We start from the raw sequence: 19760 nt of genomic DNA, 5'->3' as shown, positions 1-19760 counted from the left end.
AGGGGCACGGCAGCATTACCTGGAGAAGTCAAACACGTTAACCAACTTGTTCTACCGCTTTCTAAACAATGCACGTGCATTCCTATTAAATATATTGGTTACAACTGCTACCACAACCGCGCTCGCACAGACATTAGCTTAAAAGCATGTCAGGTCTGCTTGATGGTGAGAGAGCCCACAGGCAATGTTTGATCTCTCCCTCCCTGGCGCTCGCTCAGCTCGTACCTTTTTGACTTTGATATGGTTTTGACTAAGTTGTCAAGAAGGAGCACTGAGTTTTCTCTCCCCCCCTCCTTGCGTGTCAAATCATGCGATATTTGTGGGGAAAAACTGCCTCTAGAGTGTGCTTTGCAGCATGGAATGTAAGCAGATACATCCTGCCTTGTTTTCAGAGCAACAAACAAAATATAACATGTATTCGATGTGGTGCACAAAATGTAATTATATAGGAAGTGCAGTGTTTGTATGAATCCGCATCCAATGGCTGCTGTTTGCTTGGAAATACATCACACCAGGTACAGTAATAGACAGTGTCCGAGTTCTTCCCCCGTTTATGACTTGATGCGTGAGTCACAGGCGCTGCTGTCCCCTTCCCATGATACCTCGTTGGTTTTGTGATGCCGTGGCAGCCATGACGATGAAGTCAGTTGTGATGTAATGCTGCATGGAGCAGCGGCAGTGCTATTTCAGGTCTACCTCTAAGCCTTCAGGGCTTCCATTTGCCAGAATGCCAGCCTGCCCCTCTCTCAGTCAGCACCTCGTCTGTCATGAGCATGACAGCCATACATGAACTGGTATTCACAGAATTTACTAGAAACCTCAGGTGTACCGCTTTGGAAAAAAGCTGTAAATTAAAAACGTGTTGCCAGAGTTGTTTTCAGAGTTACTTGGCTGAACTCAACATAACAGAGATGAAAACTTTAAATGTCAGATTGATAGTTACAGGGTGTTTTTTGGCTTCCTAGCTTGTGTTGTCACTGACACGGCGTCTGAGGCTGGTTAACCTCAGGGCAAAGCTCACTTCCAGGGCGGTGGGAATGGTTTGCTCTTTCTCCCAGAAGGCCAGTGCTTGGAGACAAGCAGCAATGGCTCCTTGGCCTTTAATCTTCCTCTTAAGAGTGTGAAGAGCTCTTAAAGGGTGTGTCTGTGTATAAACCAATAAATATGCAGTATTTAACTGATGTCTCGAGACATCAGGGTGTATGTTGCAACTGGGAAGTTTCCTTGGCTGAAATCTGTTAACTATTTAAAAGCTTACACGGGGTTCAGTTACCGCAGTGCAACGTGATAGTAAACTTGTGGGAAACCAACCAATACACTTGCTCCTTGTTGGAAATGATGAATGCTTTTATTGTATCAATCAGTTTGTTTGTCACTGGTTACAAAATGTAGTTTTTGTGAACACACACTTTTCTTATTGTCAGTTTGCACCGTTTGCTCCTTTTTTTTTGGACAGAAACCTTAGTTGTCAATTTTGGGTCATTCAAACTGACACTGGAAAAAACTATGATTAGATTAATGTGCTCTACAAAGCCACCGCAGCTGGGGTGTTGACAACCAGGGGAAAAATATGAATTGAAACTAAGTTGAATGAACATAATAGCTTTACAGAAGCTAAACAAATAAAGGCAGGTTGGATCCTTTGGTAATGTTAATGATTGATAAAATCTTGTAAGGTGTGGCACGTGAACTCTTTTTTTTGGCTCCTGAAGTAGGGCCTTCTGGATAAGATTTGAGAAACCTGTGGGTTAACCAAACCAAAATATAATCCTCTTGTCACCACGACAGAATGATCCGGAAACTAAAAGCAAACAGATTCTTAGATAGCTAAGTAACATTTGCTAAAGACCTTATATTGCCTTATTGATACATCCAGATTGAAAATACATCAAACTGCTTTCATCCTCCAGGAGCAGGAAGGATTCACCACAAGATAATGTCCAATTTCTTTTGCTTCCTTTTTCAGCTAATTGAAATACTGCAATTTAGAAGTTAGAAATGGGTGTGTACAGTATTTTAGGTGACTAAAATAACCTAATTAGGGCTACAAAACACATTTCAAACACATCAGTCGTGAGGACGGTTGATTCATAATGCAGCTGGGATGTCATGACTGTGAGTCAGCAGCATGACATGGGCATTCTAATACATATTCCTAACGTATTACGTCTTGCATATGAGAAATACACCCACGCATTTTGGCCTAAATTTAAATGTAATACTGAAACTAGTAAAAACTAAACTAAGACATTAAGATATAAAAACTGAAATGAAACAGGAAACTAAGTGAAAGCGAACTGGATTGGAAACAAAAATTTCAATCTATGAATATCTCGAACAAATGTCCAATATCTACTTGTGTATTGATTCAAATAAAAAAGGATCAGAGCATAATGCCAAAGAGGCAGGTACGCTCCAGTTTAACAATGCAAACTCTTTAATAAATAATAACTTTTCCTTTTTTTTGAATGAAGTCTCTTCACAGAAGCTTTAAAATTACATCCCCCTTTTTTAGTTGTTGTTAGTCCACATTGCTGCAAAGACTGCAGGACTGCATAGTGTCTGTTTACTTTTCCTCAGCTTTTTGTCAGGCCAGAGGGTCGGCCTGACTAGGAACACCCTGACTGATATAGTATCTCAGCACTGTTACAGCAGCAATGAGAGTGCTGTTTTAAATAGGAAGCCTTCCCCCGGCCCACTCCCCTCCTAACCCTCTATCTTTGGCACAGCTGGTTGTCATACCCAGAGGCTGTGAATCCTCATTGTGCACCAGACTGCTAAACTCGAGTTCCCTGAATTGAAGTGCACGCACACAGTTATATCTGGACAGTTTCAGCGCAGTCCCACCAACATCACATACCATGCACCAAACTCACTCCAGCAGCTTTCCCAGAAATGTGGGTGTGTTTTGGACTCCCGTGACTTGTCTTTTTACTGCCTTTTTTCGGAAGAGGTGGATCACAGTCGGTAGAAATGCTCTTTTTTTTGGAATGAGACTGAACCCTTGAAAGACCAATGCTGAGTAGTGTCCAAAATGTGCCAGTCATGCATCTCTTTAAATATTAAATATAGATGTTTAATACAAACAGATTTTAAGTAACTGCTTGGAAGATTTTGTGTGTTTTGTGAATAATGTGGCTTCAAGCTAGGCATAATTTGCACATTTAAAAGTACCTGATTCTATAACTCTTAACTTTCCCTTTCTCCTTCCTCTGCTTCTTGTTACGCCGGTGCCAACTTTTCCTCCCATTTGCCAGCCGACAGAGCTTGTAATTCAGTGTGCCAAGGAAAATGATGTAAAGCCTGTCTTTTATGGTTCCCAGCTGATCACGCCCAGTTATAGTGAAAGGCATCACTCTGCAAGCCTAATATGTGGTGAAGCATATTCGCTTAGAAAAAGGCAAAAACGAACATTAACAATTATGCAAAAGAAGAATTTTTCTTTTTTCTTGAACCGACCCGAGTTTGTGCCCTCTCGTTTTATTTTCAGTTCTCTCATCTTTTCCCACTTAGACATTCTGTCTCCTCACAGATGCCTCGTTTCCTGACGGTTTGTCACTTCTCCATCACAGTAGTTGTCTTGGTTTTCAGACCACAAACAAAACTTGGAGCCGTCCTTATGTGCGTGCTCTCTGACCTGGAGGGAAAAACTGATTTCAGTTCCATAGACAAAGAAACTGTGTTCTCTTTAGTTACATGAAGAGTAAGGAGGCCTTCCCCTCACTGGGCCTGTGACTGTCCCAGAGGACCTGCCCCAGCCTTCCCAGTTTTCCTGTGCTTTTGTCCAGAGTTTTCCACAGATCTGGTGGCCCAGCTGCACGCCTTTATTCTTGCTCTTTCCTCCCCCTTCTTGCTTTTACATCTCCCTGATCACAGCTCAGAGATCTTGGGTTCACTTATGGTTAATCCCCCCTGCATCTCTCTGCGTGTTCACAAAGTAACATATTTAAGGGTCTGCACAATTAGTTGTGAAGTCATGAAATAATTACCCCTTCATTAGATTGAAAGAAAGCCAGACTTTCTGAATTAGGCTTTCACGAGAGGTAAACTGAAAACTATGTAATGTAAAATTCTGCAGTTAAATATTTGTAGTATTCTGACAAAAGACAGACAAAACAGAATAATGTGTCAAAATCAATGAATCTGCCTTTAAGTTTAAAGTAATTTAGTTCAATTCAATATCCAATTAAATGTGAAAATATTTTTAAAAAACAGTATTTTCATCCTTTTCGTGAAAACTAGTCATTGAAATGCCTTAAAATGACACCACCTAATAATAGCTTTGACACATAGTCACCTGACTTTCTTTTTTCCTCAGTCGTTGCTCCCCAATCTACACTCTTCACAGCCTCTGCCAAAATGCCATGTGACTCATATTGGTGTCTCAGCACAGTTGGCCTCACAGATTTCTCCTGAGTGGGTTGAATATCTCAAAGACTAGATCAGAAGCAGACTGTTTATCGTTAATTTTATTCCTTTTTCGCACAATTGTTCAAACAAATGTTGATTACGCGCGACTGATTTGTGTGTTCCTCCCAGCAGTGAGAACTGGCTGTGAATAAGCACTTATCTGTTGGTCGGATCACTTCGCCGTCCATACGTTACGACCAACCAAACAAACACTGTTTCTCCAGCTTTTCCTTTCATCCACATATTTTCCCATGTGACATTCGAAGCGGAGTTAAATGTGGAAGCTTTATTTGAAAAATATAGCTGTTGTACGTGAACCCGAAAAGGCTGGCTCTCTCTCCAATACACAGGCTTCTGCTGCCGTTTTCTCCAGGAAGAAATGAAATCTCATCTTTATAAAATCAAGCTTCTTCTATCATCCCAAACAGAGGCTCTATTACAAGAACGCTGAATCTGTTTTGCTGCAGAAGAATTGGTTTCATATTCCCCATAATTCAGGCCTTTTTTCAGCACCTGCATGCACAGCTATATGCTTTCACACACATGCCTACAATCCACTGCTCCTATGTAGCTATACTGTGTATTTTCACAGCTTGCAGTGGTGATAATCAATGCAGCCAATCAATAAGCAGTACTCTGTTTAAAGTCTGCAAATCTCTCAAGGAGGCATTTCTTGAAATTGGATGTGAAGGTTGGGTTCATATGAGGCTTTTTAGTAATTACAGCAAGTGTGGGAAATGAAATGATTAAAGATGGAAAGAGTGAAAACCTTGATTGTACCTTTGTGAGACGGTCGAGTCCATCAGGCGCTGAATGAAATTAGCAGCCGAGTAGAGGGTGACTCATATTTAAGAGAATAACTCGTCGTTTAGATTTTCTGGTGTTAGACTGAGCGATGAATATCCTGTGTTTGGGATTAAGTGTGAGCCGTTCTTAACATTTGTTTTCCATTTGTTTCTTTTATAAACACTTGTTGGGTTTTTTCTCACAGCTTTCTATCTTACGTCCTTGAAATGGATGCTGCTGTTTGCCTAATAACATAGATTCTCTTTAGTGTGCTCGTAGAAGAAGGCGACTCGGTTTGGTCATTTTTGATGAAAAAATGAATACTTAATGCTTTAAGTATTTATTCACGAGTTATTACAGCTATAATCGCAGCTTAAATGATTTTGATTGTGTGTTTCTCAAAAGTTCTTCTTCATCGCTGTGCGGATTAGTTTACTCTACAGTGCCAGTTTCAGAATTACATTTTTTTATCTCCTTTATCCTTTTTTAAACTCTTCTAAACAACTATCTCCACTTTTGGAAGCTCAGTGTCACAGCATCTATTCTCTCCTCTGCTTAAAACCATGCTGTGTGTTATCTGCTGTCTTCAATAGGCATGTCAGCTTTGATGTCACACTACACAGATCTCGCTCCGTGGCCGGAGTGGGCGGCGGCCCTGACTCAGACCAGACCAATTATTTTTGGCGGACGGTGACGTTCTCCTTTACAGTGGACAGTGGATGTGTTCATGTGCATGTGAGCAAATGTATGTTGTTTCCGTGGTCGTGTGGACCGGACACAGAGAACGCAGCCAGTTTGCGGTGTGTTTCCTGCCTTCATTTTCACCTCGCCCCCTTCTCTGTTCTGCATTTCCTTCCTTCCAGCACTTCTCATTAAAACTAGCAGTAACCTGACCTCTGTGGTCGTGCTCGTGGTTTCTCACAGAGGATGTGAGACAAGATGACAAAGCTAATGGCTGCCCTTTGTGAGGTATTTTTAATCACGTTGATTAGAACACAAGATAAACCTAAACACACACTGGAGAATGATGCATTACAGCCTAGTTTGTTTTAAATGTTTTATATTTTTTTAAACTATTTACATAACTGTGGTCTATCCACATGTCTAACTTTTGCTGTGTTTGAGTTTAGCACAGACGCTGCTACTAGCACCTGAACATTTTTAGAAAAGGCTAAGGATGCTTGTTTAAAGCAGAACTCATAATCACATTTATTTTGAGACCTTTCCAACATGATTATCATAACAAAAAAATATAATTTTTCTAACTTGTTTCTCATGGTACATCTTGAAACCAAAAGGCTTTCCTGTTGACCAAAACCTTTTTTTCTCGTCTTGGCTCAAGCTGAACTGAAACTGCCACAGTGATATGGCCAGATAGTTTGCATTCAAAGGAAGGAGCGAAACCAGAGTGAGCTGCGTTTACAACCGCAGCACAGCTGTTTAAGCCAAAATTGTAATAGAACATTAATTCAGATTAGTTACACAGGCCTACTGCTGACACGGTTTAGTTTGAAAATGTCACAACTGTGTTTTAGTCCGATCTACAGCCTGTATATAGAAGACAACCATTTGTTGGTGAACTCCAGCAGTGCAGCGTCGAGCTTAGCGTTATCATTGTGGTAGTCTTAGTGTTTTAAATCCGGACATGACAAGTTAGGGGTGAGGGTAAGGTGTGAGCGAGAAACCAAGAGACGCTTCAAGCTCATTATAGAAACTACGTGTCAGTCAGAAAGTGGGGTTGGTCTAAAGCCTCCTTTACTGTCTTATTTGACTATACAGTGTTCGCTCGTTTATCGCAGGTGTTACGTTTTAAAAATGACCTGCGATAGGTGAAATCCGCAAAGTAGCAAACTTTATTTTTTACAATTATTATAGCTGTTTTAAGGCTATAAAACTTCTCATGACACACTTTATACACTTTTCTCAGACAGGCATCGACATTTTCACACGTGTCTCTCTTGTTTAAACACTCTCAAAGTTCAAACCTTTGTAGGAAAAATAAGTCCAGTATTACAGAATGAAATCAAAGATCAAACCCTGTTTTCAGATCCAGAACATGAAGATAGAGCAACATTAATGAATCAATGGAACAGAAGTAGAGGAAGCAAGAAGAATGACTTGAGTAAAGTTTGACTTATCTGACTGTTTGGTTTCACTTAATGCGCCTTATAATCCTTTGATGTTGACACTGTTGTGTTTGTTGTTTTTCTTCTGTACTGTACAGGAGACACGGCACAAGGTTGATTGAAAATGGGCTACACCCGATCAGAACACAATCCGCTGTTAAAAAAAAAAAAAAAAAAATTGCACCCCCAAAAAACCCATGAAACAGCGAGGCTGCGAAAAGTGAGCCGCGATATAGGGACCACTGTAATGGGGACATAATTTACAAAATAGATATAATATTGTATTTACTAAGACTTATGACCAGCAACTGAGCCTATTTAGTCTTAATGAAAGTCTTTACTGGTGTCACAGTTCAAGAGAGCTGGGGCTATATTCCATTTAACCAAACTTCTTTGGTTATAAGGAATCGAGAATGGAGGTTTAACTTTTCAAACCACAAATGGTTTTTTTCCCCTTTTTCGGGTTTCATCCGTCTCGTGTGCATACTCCCACTTTCCCATTGTTATGCCTTTTTCCAGCAATGGATAATTTTCTTGCTGTTGCTCAAACATGTTTTCATATTTACTTTGCAGCCCCCAATCCCAGTTTTAGCTGTACATACGTTTCTTTCAGTAACAGTTCTTCCTCATTTTTGGCCTGAGCAAAGAAATCTCTGGTATTTCTGGTTAGTGCTCTTTCTACACAAGCTCCGCCCACTTCCTGTTTACACTGATACCTGCCCTGTGTACACAAACGGTCATGTGACATGTGATGATTTATGATGAATATGATGATGAATAAATAAATCTAAAACTGCCAAACAAACATTATAGACAAACAGCTGTGCTAAAAGGTCTGTCCAGATGAAGATAGTTTTCTATGTGAAACAGTGTTTTAGGCTGAAAATGTATTGGTGCATATACACTTTTATACCATATGCATACCACCTTAACGTCGCTAACTCATCTTGTGCATCACCCTCAGTAATTATCTCAGCTGGGAATTTGCTTACTGCGCCATTTCCATTGATGAAGCAATGAAAACTTCAGCCTGCTGTCGCTTTTTTTGACTGTGATCGGCCTGCACAATGACCCTTGTTCAGCCCAGTCCACATCAGCCCATACAATGAAGTCTTTTGTAGGGTTGATTCAGTCTGATATCATGCTGGAAACTATTTAGATGAGGATCACATGTTGTTCGGGCACGCCGTTTCTAAGATTCTCCTCTTACTCATTCAAGGGGAGAATGTCAAACCTCCTATAGACAATAAGATGGTTGTGTGTAGTCTCAGGACACACCGGGAAGGGACTGTATTCACAAAGAAGACTGACTTACTTCCCTTTGTTGTGTAAAAAGACTTCTCGTTTTTAAGCTGTTCGCTTAACATGCTGTCAAACTGTGGGAGGTTTAATGAAAATACAACCCTGTCAGAAAGTCTGATGTGCATGCTATTGATCTTCTGATTATGGCATAAAGCACAAATAGAGATATTTGACATTTACATTATTTTGATCTGGTTTAACAGCCCTTGTTTAATTTGGATGCCAAAATATTTTCATAGTTTGGAATTGCCTTTCAGATTTATGAGACTGCAATTGCCTGTAAAATTGCTCCCTGAATACCATTTGATTCATTTCATTATTACTTTATGCCATTGCCTTTCACGGATTTTCTCCGAATATGCTGTAATGTTTAATATTCTGGCTCATTTAAAACATCTTCCTGAGATCAGGTCGTCTCCTCGAAAGTATCAGAGCCTTGTTGAATTTCATTAACTGCTCTCAACATGCATTTTGTGCATACTTGCATGTGCTCTCTAATATGCCACACAGTGCAGAGTTGTACATCAGGACTTAGCCGCTGCTGAATTTTCCCACACTGTCGCAGACAGGCTGCAGCTAGAGATTCAGCACTTTGATGATAAGCTTCTACAGCAAACAAATGCAGCAGGTTTCAGGTCTGGCAGCTGGAGTCCAAGCCTAAAACTAACTGCTTATCAACTACTTAATCCCAAAGTGGTGAAGGCCATTTCACGGTCAAATGATTCAACAGGGTGGTACCTTATCTAACTGAAGAGACAGACTATGCACACAACTCTCTTGTTATTATGCGAAACTCTATCTCGTTGTCTTGGCATGTGTAGTGTGTATAACCCACGGTGAGGGAGTTTTTACTGTCTGCTGCTTCCTGAAGATTACAGACACAAACAGCCCACGACTGAGACGTTATACAGATTTATCAAATGAGCTTTATTTTCCCTCCTTGTTCCACTAAAGTGAAGACAGGCCTTATCTATCTATTCTTAACAACACCGAGAATGGCGACGCTACAGCTTAACTTTCCACGACCACATGCAGCCACCTGTATATGCCCAGCGGCTCCAGTAGGAGGTTTGTTGTAAATAATTTACCTGTGCTGAATGACTGAATAATTTAAGCGCTGAATTAGACACACGTGTTGTTGCATATGTGACCAAAGTGTCTGCAAAAAGGAAGCAAGCTTCGGCTTGAGTAGAATTCATATCCAGGTAAGTGCTATTTTGTTTATAAACACATTAAGATGAAAGGAATATGATATCTTGGTTTCATTGTAGTGTAACATGTGTCAGCACTCCTTCGCATTGATTTCCTGTTGCAGGATATTACTGCACGGTGAAGGGCGGGGACCTGTGCTGATAAAATAGTAGAGCACAATTTTCTAGCTCCTGGGTAATATATAAGGCTTTGTGATGGAAGGGAAGTGGGTGCAGGTTGTTTGATGGCGAATACAGATAGAACTTCTGGTGCCTGTTTTTTTTTACAGGGATAAACATCTAGTTCCTTATAGATAAGTTGATGTGCTTTTTCACAGTTTGCTTTTTGTCAGAAACCAGCTTGCCACCTGGTGATCTGAAGCAGGACGTTTTTTTTATTTATTTATTTTTGTCTAGACGTACATTTGCAATCGACTCCCATAAATACACCACATGCACACAGCCTGCTGTTAGGAGGCCATTTATACTTTTGTACGCTATTCATATCTTTGGCTCGTGATCCTGTCATAAAGTAAACACTGGTGGGAGAGCCTAGCGTTGGATGCCATACAAATCTGACACTTGATACTGAAGCCACAGCAACTAAAAGGTAAAATCTGCTATGTTAAAAAAAAATTATAAATCTTAAAGCCTGAGCTGAGATATTTGGAAAAAAAACAAACAAGACAACGCCTGAGCTTTTCCACCCTTCCCGGCTGGCCATATCATCCATGCCCACCATCTACCTTGCCAGTCGCAGCAGGCTCGCCCGCCCACTATGCCTGCGCCTCAGCTAGCTGTGACACTTGATCTAAGGGTCAGCTGCGTCGGATATTTCTGCTGCCTCTCTGTGTATTTTTTTTAATGTCGTAAGGGCTGGTTTGCTGTGACAGGCTGTCACATGTCACTAGGGTCAATTCGGATGACTGCAGCTTTTGCTGGCGCTCAGTTGCGTTTGACTCTCATGCCTGTGGCAGTGATTCGCAGAGTATTTTCTTTCCTGTAAAATATGCATAATAATCAGTGGAAATAGAGAGTGGCTTCAAAGTCTGGACCACACAGCTTAATTTTGTTTTCCCACTGCTCTCATACTCGCAAGAGTGGCCAGAAAAGAAGTGACACATTAGTGGCATGTTCTAATTACTCCCTTGGTTATATCATAACTTGTAACTCTATCGTCAAATCAACTTCCACAACTGGTGAAGTCACCTGGCAGTAATGTCCGCCGTGCAGTGTACCACGTCTATTTTTAGCGCCTGTTTTCTCTTCTCCACGCCCGAATGAAATATCAGTAGCTTTGTAGTTTTGTCAGCTTCTTAATTCATCCCAGTTGGAGGCACAATGTGCTATATAAAGATCAAAAGCCACCTTCTACAATTAATGCGCAGATGGGTCTCAGATGCATGCAGGAACTACACAAGACACAAGCCTGCAGTGTTATTTTGTGCAAACGATTTATATTTAGATCATCTGTCAGTGTGAGATACCTCCACCCATTTTCTGTGAATGACTGTATAGTCATGAGTTTCTACTCATCATTACGAAATTCCCTTAGGGGAGCTTCTGTCAACTGCATATTGAGACTGATTTAAGAGTGTTTCGGCTCTAGATGGCATTTAATTTGAAGACTTTTTCTTTTTTGTGTGTGTATTTATGCTACAAAGAGCCTTTTATGAATAGTGTTTCTAGTTACACTGGTAAAAGAATAACTAAGGGAGAGTGACTGCTTGAATAGTGCGGTTTCCCTCCATTGTTTCCAGTGTTAAGTCTTGCCTCCAGCAAGGAGAGAAAAATGAGAAACAATGGATAGTAGGAGCATTTATAGTGAATGACTAACTGTAAGAGAATGGGGGAAAAAAACTAATATAACCTGTTTGTTCATTGTGTCCCTAACCTGTTAGTCTGTCTGGAATCTGCATAGATTACATGGAAATGTCAAAAAATCCATCAAGCAAGAATGTTTAGGTAATGCGTGAGTGCTAATTTAAAGCTTGGCTTTAGTGAGAAAGCGACCGCAGGAACTGCAGGAATTAAAACGAAAACGAAACCAAAAAAAAAGAAAGAGTATCGATGGAGGAATGAATGCCCGAGGCCAGGAAGCACTGGTGCTTTCATGAATCAGGTATCTCGATTTTTCACTCCTCAGATTAACCAGTTCATCCATCCTTCCTATCCAGCCTTTCTTCCTTTCCAACGTAAACCTTGGATGTACAAGCCATGCTGGGAACAAGCAGGACCCTACTTGGCCAGCCACCTTAGGTTCTGTCAGCCTCAGTGACACAGCTCTCTCAGCCACCCGAAGTGTGGTTGCAGCCAGTCTGCCTCCTGTAGAGCAGCACATAGCAGCAGAGCACACACAGTACCCGGAAACCAGCCAGCTCCTGTCCATAATTGTTAGACTTCATGTGGTTTTTGGCGCTGCCATTTTAGCTTGGCTTAATTTCTACCAGAGCTCTTGTGGAATGTGGGTATGGCATTCACTGAGATTATAAACGACCCCGGATGGAGAAGATTCCAAGACTGTACAAATGCGTCTCTGGGCTAATTATCTCAGAAATGTTTGATTCGTTAATTTGATATAAAACAACTGATATAGTAGAGTTTCATACCCTTGGTAAATACCTCGATAAGTCATTTGTACCGGAAAAAAATGTTGTTGTAATGTTAATGGTGATGAAAATGTAATGTAAGCGACTGACTGAGAGCTGTAGATCGTGAAGCAGGCGTGTGTGGAAAAGGCAATGTCTCTGATATAAAGGAGGTCACAGCCAGATTACTATTTTATTTATGAGAGGCATGTAAAACACAAGGGCTATGCGCTTATCCAAGGTGCTTCACATATTTGAGGCATACAAGCTGCTGGACAAAAACTGATATGTTGCAGAGAAAAATAGCACGGCCTCCGTCTGAGAGAAGCTTTTTCTCTCTCTTGCCTCCTGAAAGTGTCCGAGGTAGCACTTAGAGCTTCATCCTCCAAGCTTGTCTTCTATTTGACTTTAAGCCTCACCTGTGACAGCTGGGCCTCTGTTGTCATAAGCTAATGTCTTTATGTGCATGACTGAAGACCATTTCCCAAGTGATTACATTAAATGATGGCATGGAAACCTTCACTGGGCTTGAGTTTGTATGCAGACTATAACGCAGCTTCCCAGACAGAGAATAAGAGCTCCGGTTATGCTTGTCAGCCCCACTCATTATGGCCCATTGGACGTCCCTGCACCTGGAGAGATGTCAGCTTGATCTCTGTGTTTTGTTCGCCTGTCTGTCTTCTGCTGCCTAATGTGTCCTGGAGAAGCAGAATGAAAAACAATCCACGCTGTCGTGGATCTCGTGATCGAGTAGGAAGTGTTAGTTTCTTACAAGGACCAGCTGACGGCAGGGAGCCAGTCTTGCGAGGCGCAGTCCTAATTTATGGATGTGGGTGTTTTCCCTTTCCCGCTTTAGATGTGAATCTTGAAGTCAAAACAAATCGTTTGGAAATTTAAAAAAAAAAGTAGATTTAATCATGGTGGTTGTGGTATGCACACATCAATCAGCAGTGGGAATGTAAACAGACACTTGAAATTGTTGCCATACACCACGAGAAAAAAAAAAGCACAGTCACCTTCATAGTAGACATTTGGGTGCGATTTAGCCTTGATTCCCCAAGTGATTGCAGATAACAGTGCAATGTTGAGGAAAGGATAATCCAGCACTCTGAATAAGTGCCAAAGACAGAGTTTAACTCCTCTTCCCCTAAGGATATCTGCTCCTGAAGGACATCCTGCCTGTGATGTCCAGTCTTCCTCAGACAGGGACCAGCCTTGAATCTGACCTTTCCCTTGCAGTGATTTATATTTTTTCACTGTGAAACGTGTGTTGGTGCAACTCAGCAATGACTATACCCACTGTTCCAGCTAAACTCCTCCACAGACACGAGTTCCGGGCCCATGCCAGGTCAGCTGCAATGTTGATTTTTGAGAGAGACGGGAGAGAAAGACAGAAACAGACTTCCAAGGCACTTGGCTTGTCTGTCTGTTAAAATTTAGAAGTTCACATTGGGATTTGACCAAACGCCCTTGCAGCCCACTGACCACTAGACTAATGGAAAATTATAACAGTAGCATATGGCTGCATTAATCCTGCCCCATCAGGTTATACTGGCATCTCCAGCAAGACTACTTTTACAGATTTGGCATGATTGGGACACAGTCCTTGCCATTCTTGCTGTTCCTGCTCTGCGAGATATACACAACATCTCTTTCAGCTGTCAGATTTTCTCTCTGACGTCATTTACATAATCTAAAAAATTGTTTAAATAAAATGAAACTTGTAATTGCCTGTAAATGACAATCACTTATGCAAATACAGATGAGATGAGTGGAATGCAGAAGGCAAGAAAGGAGCCTAAAGCAGGAGGAAAGCTTAGCGTTGAAACAATAAGAGTAAATTAGTCTGATTCCACCTAACCCTCCTTTATTTTCTGAAGTCAAAGCACCATCAACATGGCATTCAGGGCAAAATGAGTTAAAGTAGGAGTGGCCCAAGCCAAAGCAATCAAAACAGATTAAGCATAAATCAAAATTAGCTTCTGGGTGCTTCAGTTCAGTCCCAGTTTATGCCTGTCTGCAACCCTGAAGCAGATGCTCCCTCCTCCCTCCCTTCGCTGATCTGCTCTATATCAGGAGCCCCGCTGTTTGAACTAATGGCAAAAGTAATTAAATGTTGGATATTCTAGCTCGGGGCAAGAGAGATGGCTGTTGTTGCAACAGTGAGTGTGTGACTGGTGTCACACTTGTATTATCCAAATGTTAGTGGCTGGGCAATGACAAAGATGAAGACTGTGATCGTTCTTCAGTGGATTTACATGTAGATTAAACAGATTAAACATAAGTGAAGTCACCGGAGGCCAAATATATGGGACAAAGTTGAGAATAATAAAAACGTAAATATATTTTGCATGCTGTCATCGCTCTACTCATCAATCCGTTTGTGACTCATCACCAGCCGGCTTTAGTCCAGTCTACGGTGATAATCTGGTATCAGGAAGTGTCACTCAAGGTCAAACAGCAGTTGGGATAAACACCTAATAGGTGCATGAGTCCAAAATGTTCCACAGGGAGAGTGAATGACAGATAAACCCCCAGTGTAACACCCTTAAGTGTATGCTATTGTATTATAAAGATCCCATCTAGATTTTCTGCTTCAAGTAGCACTTTCACAGCATTGCAGTGGGAGAAATGTCAGCATGTAACACAGCAATTATACCGGTGCCCTTTTATGAGCTTGCAAATTAAGAAATATCTGTCAGGAAGAGGTCAGCCATGTTTAAATGTTAACACACTGGCGATGACCCTGCTGGCCTCATTGTGAGCCTTTCCTTCCAGCTCTGCTGAGATCCACTGACAACACTTCCCATCATCACTTGGGCTTGAAACAGAAGCCTGTGGTGCATTAAACTGGCAATGTGGAGCAGATGTGGTCACTAGAAGGCGTGGATATTTTTTTAAGACGCTTGAGCTGTAAAAAGAGAAGTGAGGACGTGACCCAGTGTGGCTGATGAAAGCTTGAGTCAAAACCCCTGATGTGATTTTTAAAAAATGAAAACTGCCATTGTGGGAACAGTCATGTGAGGCATTTTAACCTCATGAGAAGCCCAATCAGAGTTTGCACAAGGACAGGGAAGGGACTTATTAGATCTATTTGAGTTTTTTTAACCGCTCTATAGTTTCACAGGTTTACACGTTTCCACTTTAAAGACAGGCAGTCAGTTATTTTGTTCATTCCTCCAAACTGCTGACTGAACGGCTGATTTAATCAATGATAAATGAGTACAAAAAAATTCATAGGGTAGTGCTTGATCTTTGGAAGTGCAAATGAGTAGAGAACAGGGGGTTAAAGAGTGCAGATTTTCATGGGAATTAGGAAAATAATAAAAAACATACCCAGAGAAGTGAAGTTAGATGATGGGACAATTAAAGGAAAGGCTGGTGATAACAAGGCTGCAGCTACAGACGGGGCTGTCTGATGCTGACGTATACTGTGCGCCTCCTGTGGTCCGCGGGCCTCGTCGTGGGAGCGCAACTTAGTCATTAGTCTCTTGTAGAGCTGCTTTTAACCGCAAAGAAGGATTACGTTTGATTTTTAACTGTAGAATTAAGGGATTATGTTGAAACCTGCTAACTTCCTCACTCCGAAAAAGATATTTATTGCTTTAAAAAAAAAGACTTGACATGATCTGTTTTAAGGAAGGAGAGACTATTCTCAGTGGTTTCCATTTTACTGTCTAATAACCAGAACTGTGTGAAACTGTGTGAACGCCCATGCTTGAATCAAATAAGGGGCCTTAGCACCCTCTTGTGAAGCACTTCTGCAACTCAAAATCATTGTGATCACCGTGTTTACAGCAGAAAACACATGTGCATTGTGGCCTTGTGGTATTTCTGTTAATTGCATTTAATACATTGAGGCTCATTATATTAATGCCATCTGCTCCTTCTCTGTGTGCATAGCTGGCAGGCCTGGGGTGGGACAGAGAACATGGCTGAACCACAGCGGGAAAGCACCAGCAGCCTGCAGAGGAAGAAGCCTCCCTGGCTCAGGCTGGACATTCCCACGACTCAGATGTCACTAGACGAGCCTCCCACATTTGTTCAGGTGCTCTTTCCCTTACTTTTTGTCACTGTTGTCATTTATGTCACGGCATGTGTTAACACTTTTCCAATGAATCCTCTCCTCTGCAGCCGGTGAAGAGACAGGGTTTTCTGCGCAGTATCAGCATGCCAGTCGAGCCCTCTCACCTCCAGTCCCCACCCCGCGATGTCTTTGACACCCGGCGGCCTGTCTTGCAACGCCAGTCATCCATCACTCAGACCATTAAGAGGTAAAACACCTGTTTTTGTTTTTTTTATTGCCATCACCCACAATATGCAGGTTTAGGATTAACACTTCAGGAAGCTTTAGAATTTTAACTTTAAGAACTTAACATCTCCTCAGCAGGGTAGCATGCAGTGAAGCTTTAGCCTACACCTTGTTGGCTATAGTTAAATAGTGGATGGTGGCATGTTAAAAAGTAACTTCCCCTCCCTTACCTTTTTCCAAATTTCCTAACTGCTTCCCATTAACATCTTGATGTCCTCTGCTAATTTGGGAACTAAATGAAAACCTTTACATAACAATCTGCTTTGCTCTCTCCGCATGGCTGCCACAGCTGCACATTTCCTTTTCATTGCCTGTTGTCTTTTCTCTTTTCTTCTTCCCCTTTCTTGTCCCTTCTCGCCACCTCGTGGTCCTGCTCTGCCTGGTCACAGCAGCAGGAGGGTTCACTTTGAGCGGATTAACACAGTGCCCGTTAAGGGGCAGCGGGCTGCACGGCGCAGCACCAGGAAACACCACTCTCTCTCCAGAACTCTGCTCAGGTACGCCAGGATGTGTTACTGAGTTCACTATTATAATATATTGACTTGATACTTTTAATACCGCCTTAGACATTTGATCGGTATCAACCCAGCTGACTGAATCGCCTGAGATCCAAATCACAGGAAACCATTTCTCTTTTAGTCACTGGATGTTGCATCTGTGCGTCATGTCATCACCACAAAGACTTCTTTATAAATGAGTCAGAAGGGCATGCAAAACCAAAAGCTGTTATTTTCCTGTTACTGTTACAAACAAATGTTGTAGTAATGGCCAATAATGGCACTGGGAGGGATCGCTCATTTCCCTACACATCTGCCAAACAAATCACAAGATGTATATGTTGTCTTTGAGCGGTGCTCATTAGTGAACCAGCATTTTAAGGATGGCATACCAGATTTGATGGCCTCTTTAGATTACAGAGTATGTTCCTGGGCAGTGACAATGACCAGGCATAATCACGGAAGCCAAGCTGACGCAATAAAAGGCTCTCAGTCCTATCACCAGCATATGCTTTAAGAACTAAGGGTCACACAGATAGTATATCATCTTAAGGAAAGGGCGAGCTTAAGGATACATAAACACCATCAAATTTCCACCGAGCCTTCACTCTGCAGCTGGCAATTAGTGCAGAAACAGCTAGCTGGCCTGAATTTTCCTTTGAAGAATGCTTCCACTTCCTGGCCTCGGGGAGCTGTAACATTGTTTGCTCTGGTACTTATTAGGCTTCAACTTAAACAACATGATTGCATGTGTATACATCAAGGGTTACCGGAATGTGCCGGTGTGCAGAGTGGGACACAAATAAAACTTAAAAAGCATCCTTATTGTGTGTTTAATGGGATTTGCTGTCTGCTGGTGTCAGTTAAGATTAGGAAAGCTTAGTATGTTGGATTTTATTTGGCGCCTCAAAACTCAACTAGTTCCTAAAAGTGCGTGACTACACTGCGCATAAATATTTGGAGTGTGTAAATGTGTGTCTTTCCCAGTGTATCTGGACATATGCAGTACATGCCTAGACTTGTTCCCTCTCCTGTGCCCATTACTTACACTATCTAGGGCACCTTTTTTACACCGTGGGAGGTGTTGTCTTATCAGTGCCTTGCATGTTTGCCGACCAACTCCTCTATATATTGCAAGGTTCTCTCACTCTGTCTTTCTTTAGCAAGGTAGGTGAATTTAATATCTCTGCGGGAAATGAAGCTGAAAAGTTGGTGTTTGTGGTTGTAAGGGGAACGGCGGACTGGTTTGGAGTCAGTAAGGATGGAGATGCCACTCAGAGATGGCAGAGGAAGAGTTTGCGCCACTGCAGCCTGCGCTATGGAAAGCTGAAACCACAGGTGATCCGAGAGATGGACCTGCCCAGCCAGGACAACATCTCCTTGACCAGCACGGAGACTCCACCTCCTCTCTATGTCCCCTCCTCACAACATGGCATGCAAAAGGTAAAGGGACACTTTGACACTACATGTTTAAAAAAGCCAAACTGATCTCTAATTTAGCAGAGGGTACATGAACATAACACTTCTCAAAAGACATTACTGTGTAAGTGCAATAAAAACTTCTCTAGCAGGTGTCACACTGTTTATTTTGTTTGTGATTGCAATTAAATGTGTAATTTCGATGGAAAAATGAAAAAACACAGGTATTTATGGCCTTAATTAAAGAGGGGAACTTTATCCTGAGAACTTTTTTAAAACATGTATCTAATATCTAAGGTAAAACATTCTTGTGGGATCTGCCTCACTTGTTGATCCACTGATCTCCAGATTGTGGACCCACTGGCGCGAGGAAGAGCATTCCGCATGGTGGAGGAGGTGGATGGTTACAGCGTGCCCCAGACCCCCATCACCCCTGGAGCTGCTTCGATTTGCTCCTTCACCAGCTCCCGCTCAGGTCTCAATCGGCTGCCTCGCCGACGTAAGAGGGAGTCTGTGGCAAAGATGAGTTTCAGGGCTGCAGCAGCGCTGGTCAAGGTGGGAGAGAGGGAGCCAATAAATAGATTACATTCAAAAACATGCAGTCTTTATAAAAAATAGCATTAATACAGTACAATAAAGAGTAAAACACTTTTGCATGTGGGCTTTATTCGTGCTGGTTCACTGATTTTGATGATATTTCTCAGGGGCGCTCATTACGGGAGAGCACTCTAAGACGAGCTCAAAGACGAAGCTTCACCCCCGCAAGCTTCATGGAGGAAGATGTGGTTGACTTTCCTGATGAATTGGACACATCCTTCTTTGCTAGAGTAAGACGGAACAAATAACAATGTTCTTGTTTATGTTTCAAAGCCCCTAATCGCCGTCTTCTTTGTAGGATATTTTGATGCACGAGGAGTTGTCCACATACGCAGACGAAGTCTTTGAGTCACCGTCTGAGGCAGCCGTGAAGGAGGCCGAGCCCAGCAGCAAGAAGGATGAGACGGAGCTGACAGGCAGCGCCCTAGATAAGACGGAGCTGGAAAGAAGTCATCTCATGCTGTGAGTTGCCACGGGGTTTGTCAGTGAGGCCGTGCTGATAATTTTAACATGAATCTTCATTCCTGGAAAGC

At 42.0% G+C, this 19760-nt stretch overlaps 1 protein-coding gene across 2 annotated transcripts in view; it reads left to right on the top strand.

Annotated features, from left to right (window-relative positions):
• The window catches only part of rhbdf1a (rhomboid 5 homolog 1a (Drosophila)), a 32158-nt gene that overhangs the window by 3403 nt on the left and 8995 nt on the right, over positions 1-19760 (top strand). The window contains exons 2-7 of one of the 2 annotated variants that reach the window (XM_031737389.2): positions 16306-16450; positions 16537-16676; positions 18441-18654; positions 18979-19185; positions 19335-19457; positions 19526-19689. In XM_031737389.2, coding sequence (XP_031593249.1) covers positions 16334-16450; positions 16537-16676; positions 18441-18654; positions 18979-19185; positions 19335-19457; positions 19526-19689 — 965 coding nt within the window. In that variant the 5' untranslated portion in view covers positions 16306-16333. Of the gene's footprint in view, positions 1-16305; positions 16451-16536; positions 16677-16696; positions 17212-18440; positions 18655-18978; positions 19186-19334; positions 19458-19525; positions 19690-19760 lie in introns of those variants that run through there. The other variant, XM_039611235.1, reaches the window with a different exon arrangement.

This window comes from Oreochromis aureus, linkage group 4, assembly GCF_013358895.1.
Source record: "Oreochromis aureus strain Israel breed Guangdong linkage group 4, ZZ_aureus, whole genome shotgun sequence".
Classification (NCBI taxonomy): Eukaryota; Metazoa; Chordata; class Actinopteri; order Cichliformes; family Cichlidae; genus Oreochromis; species Oreochromis aureus.
The sequence above is the reverse complement of the archived record's forward strand: the minus strand, read 5'-3'. Positions and strand labels throughout refer to the sequence as shown.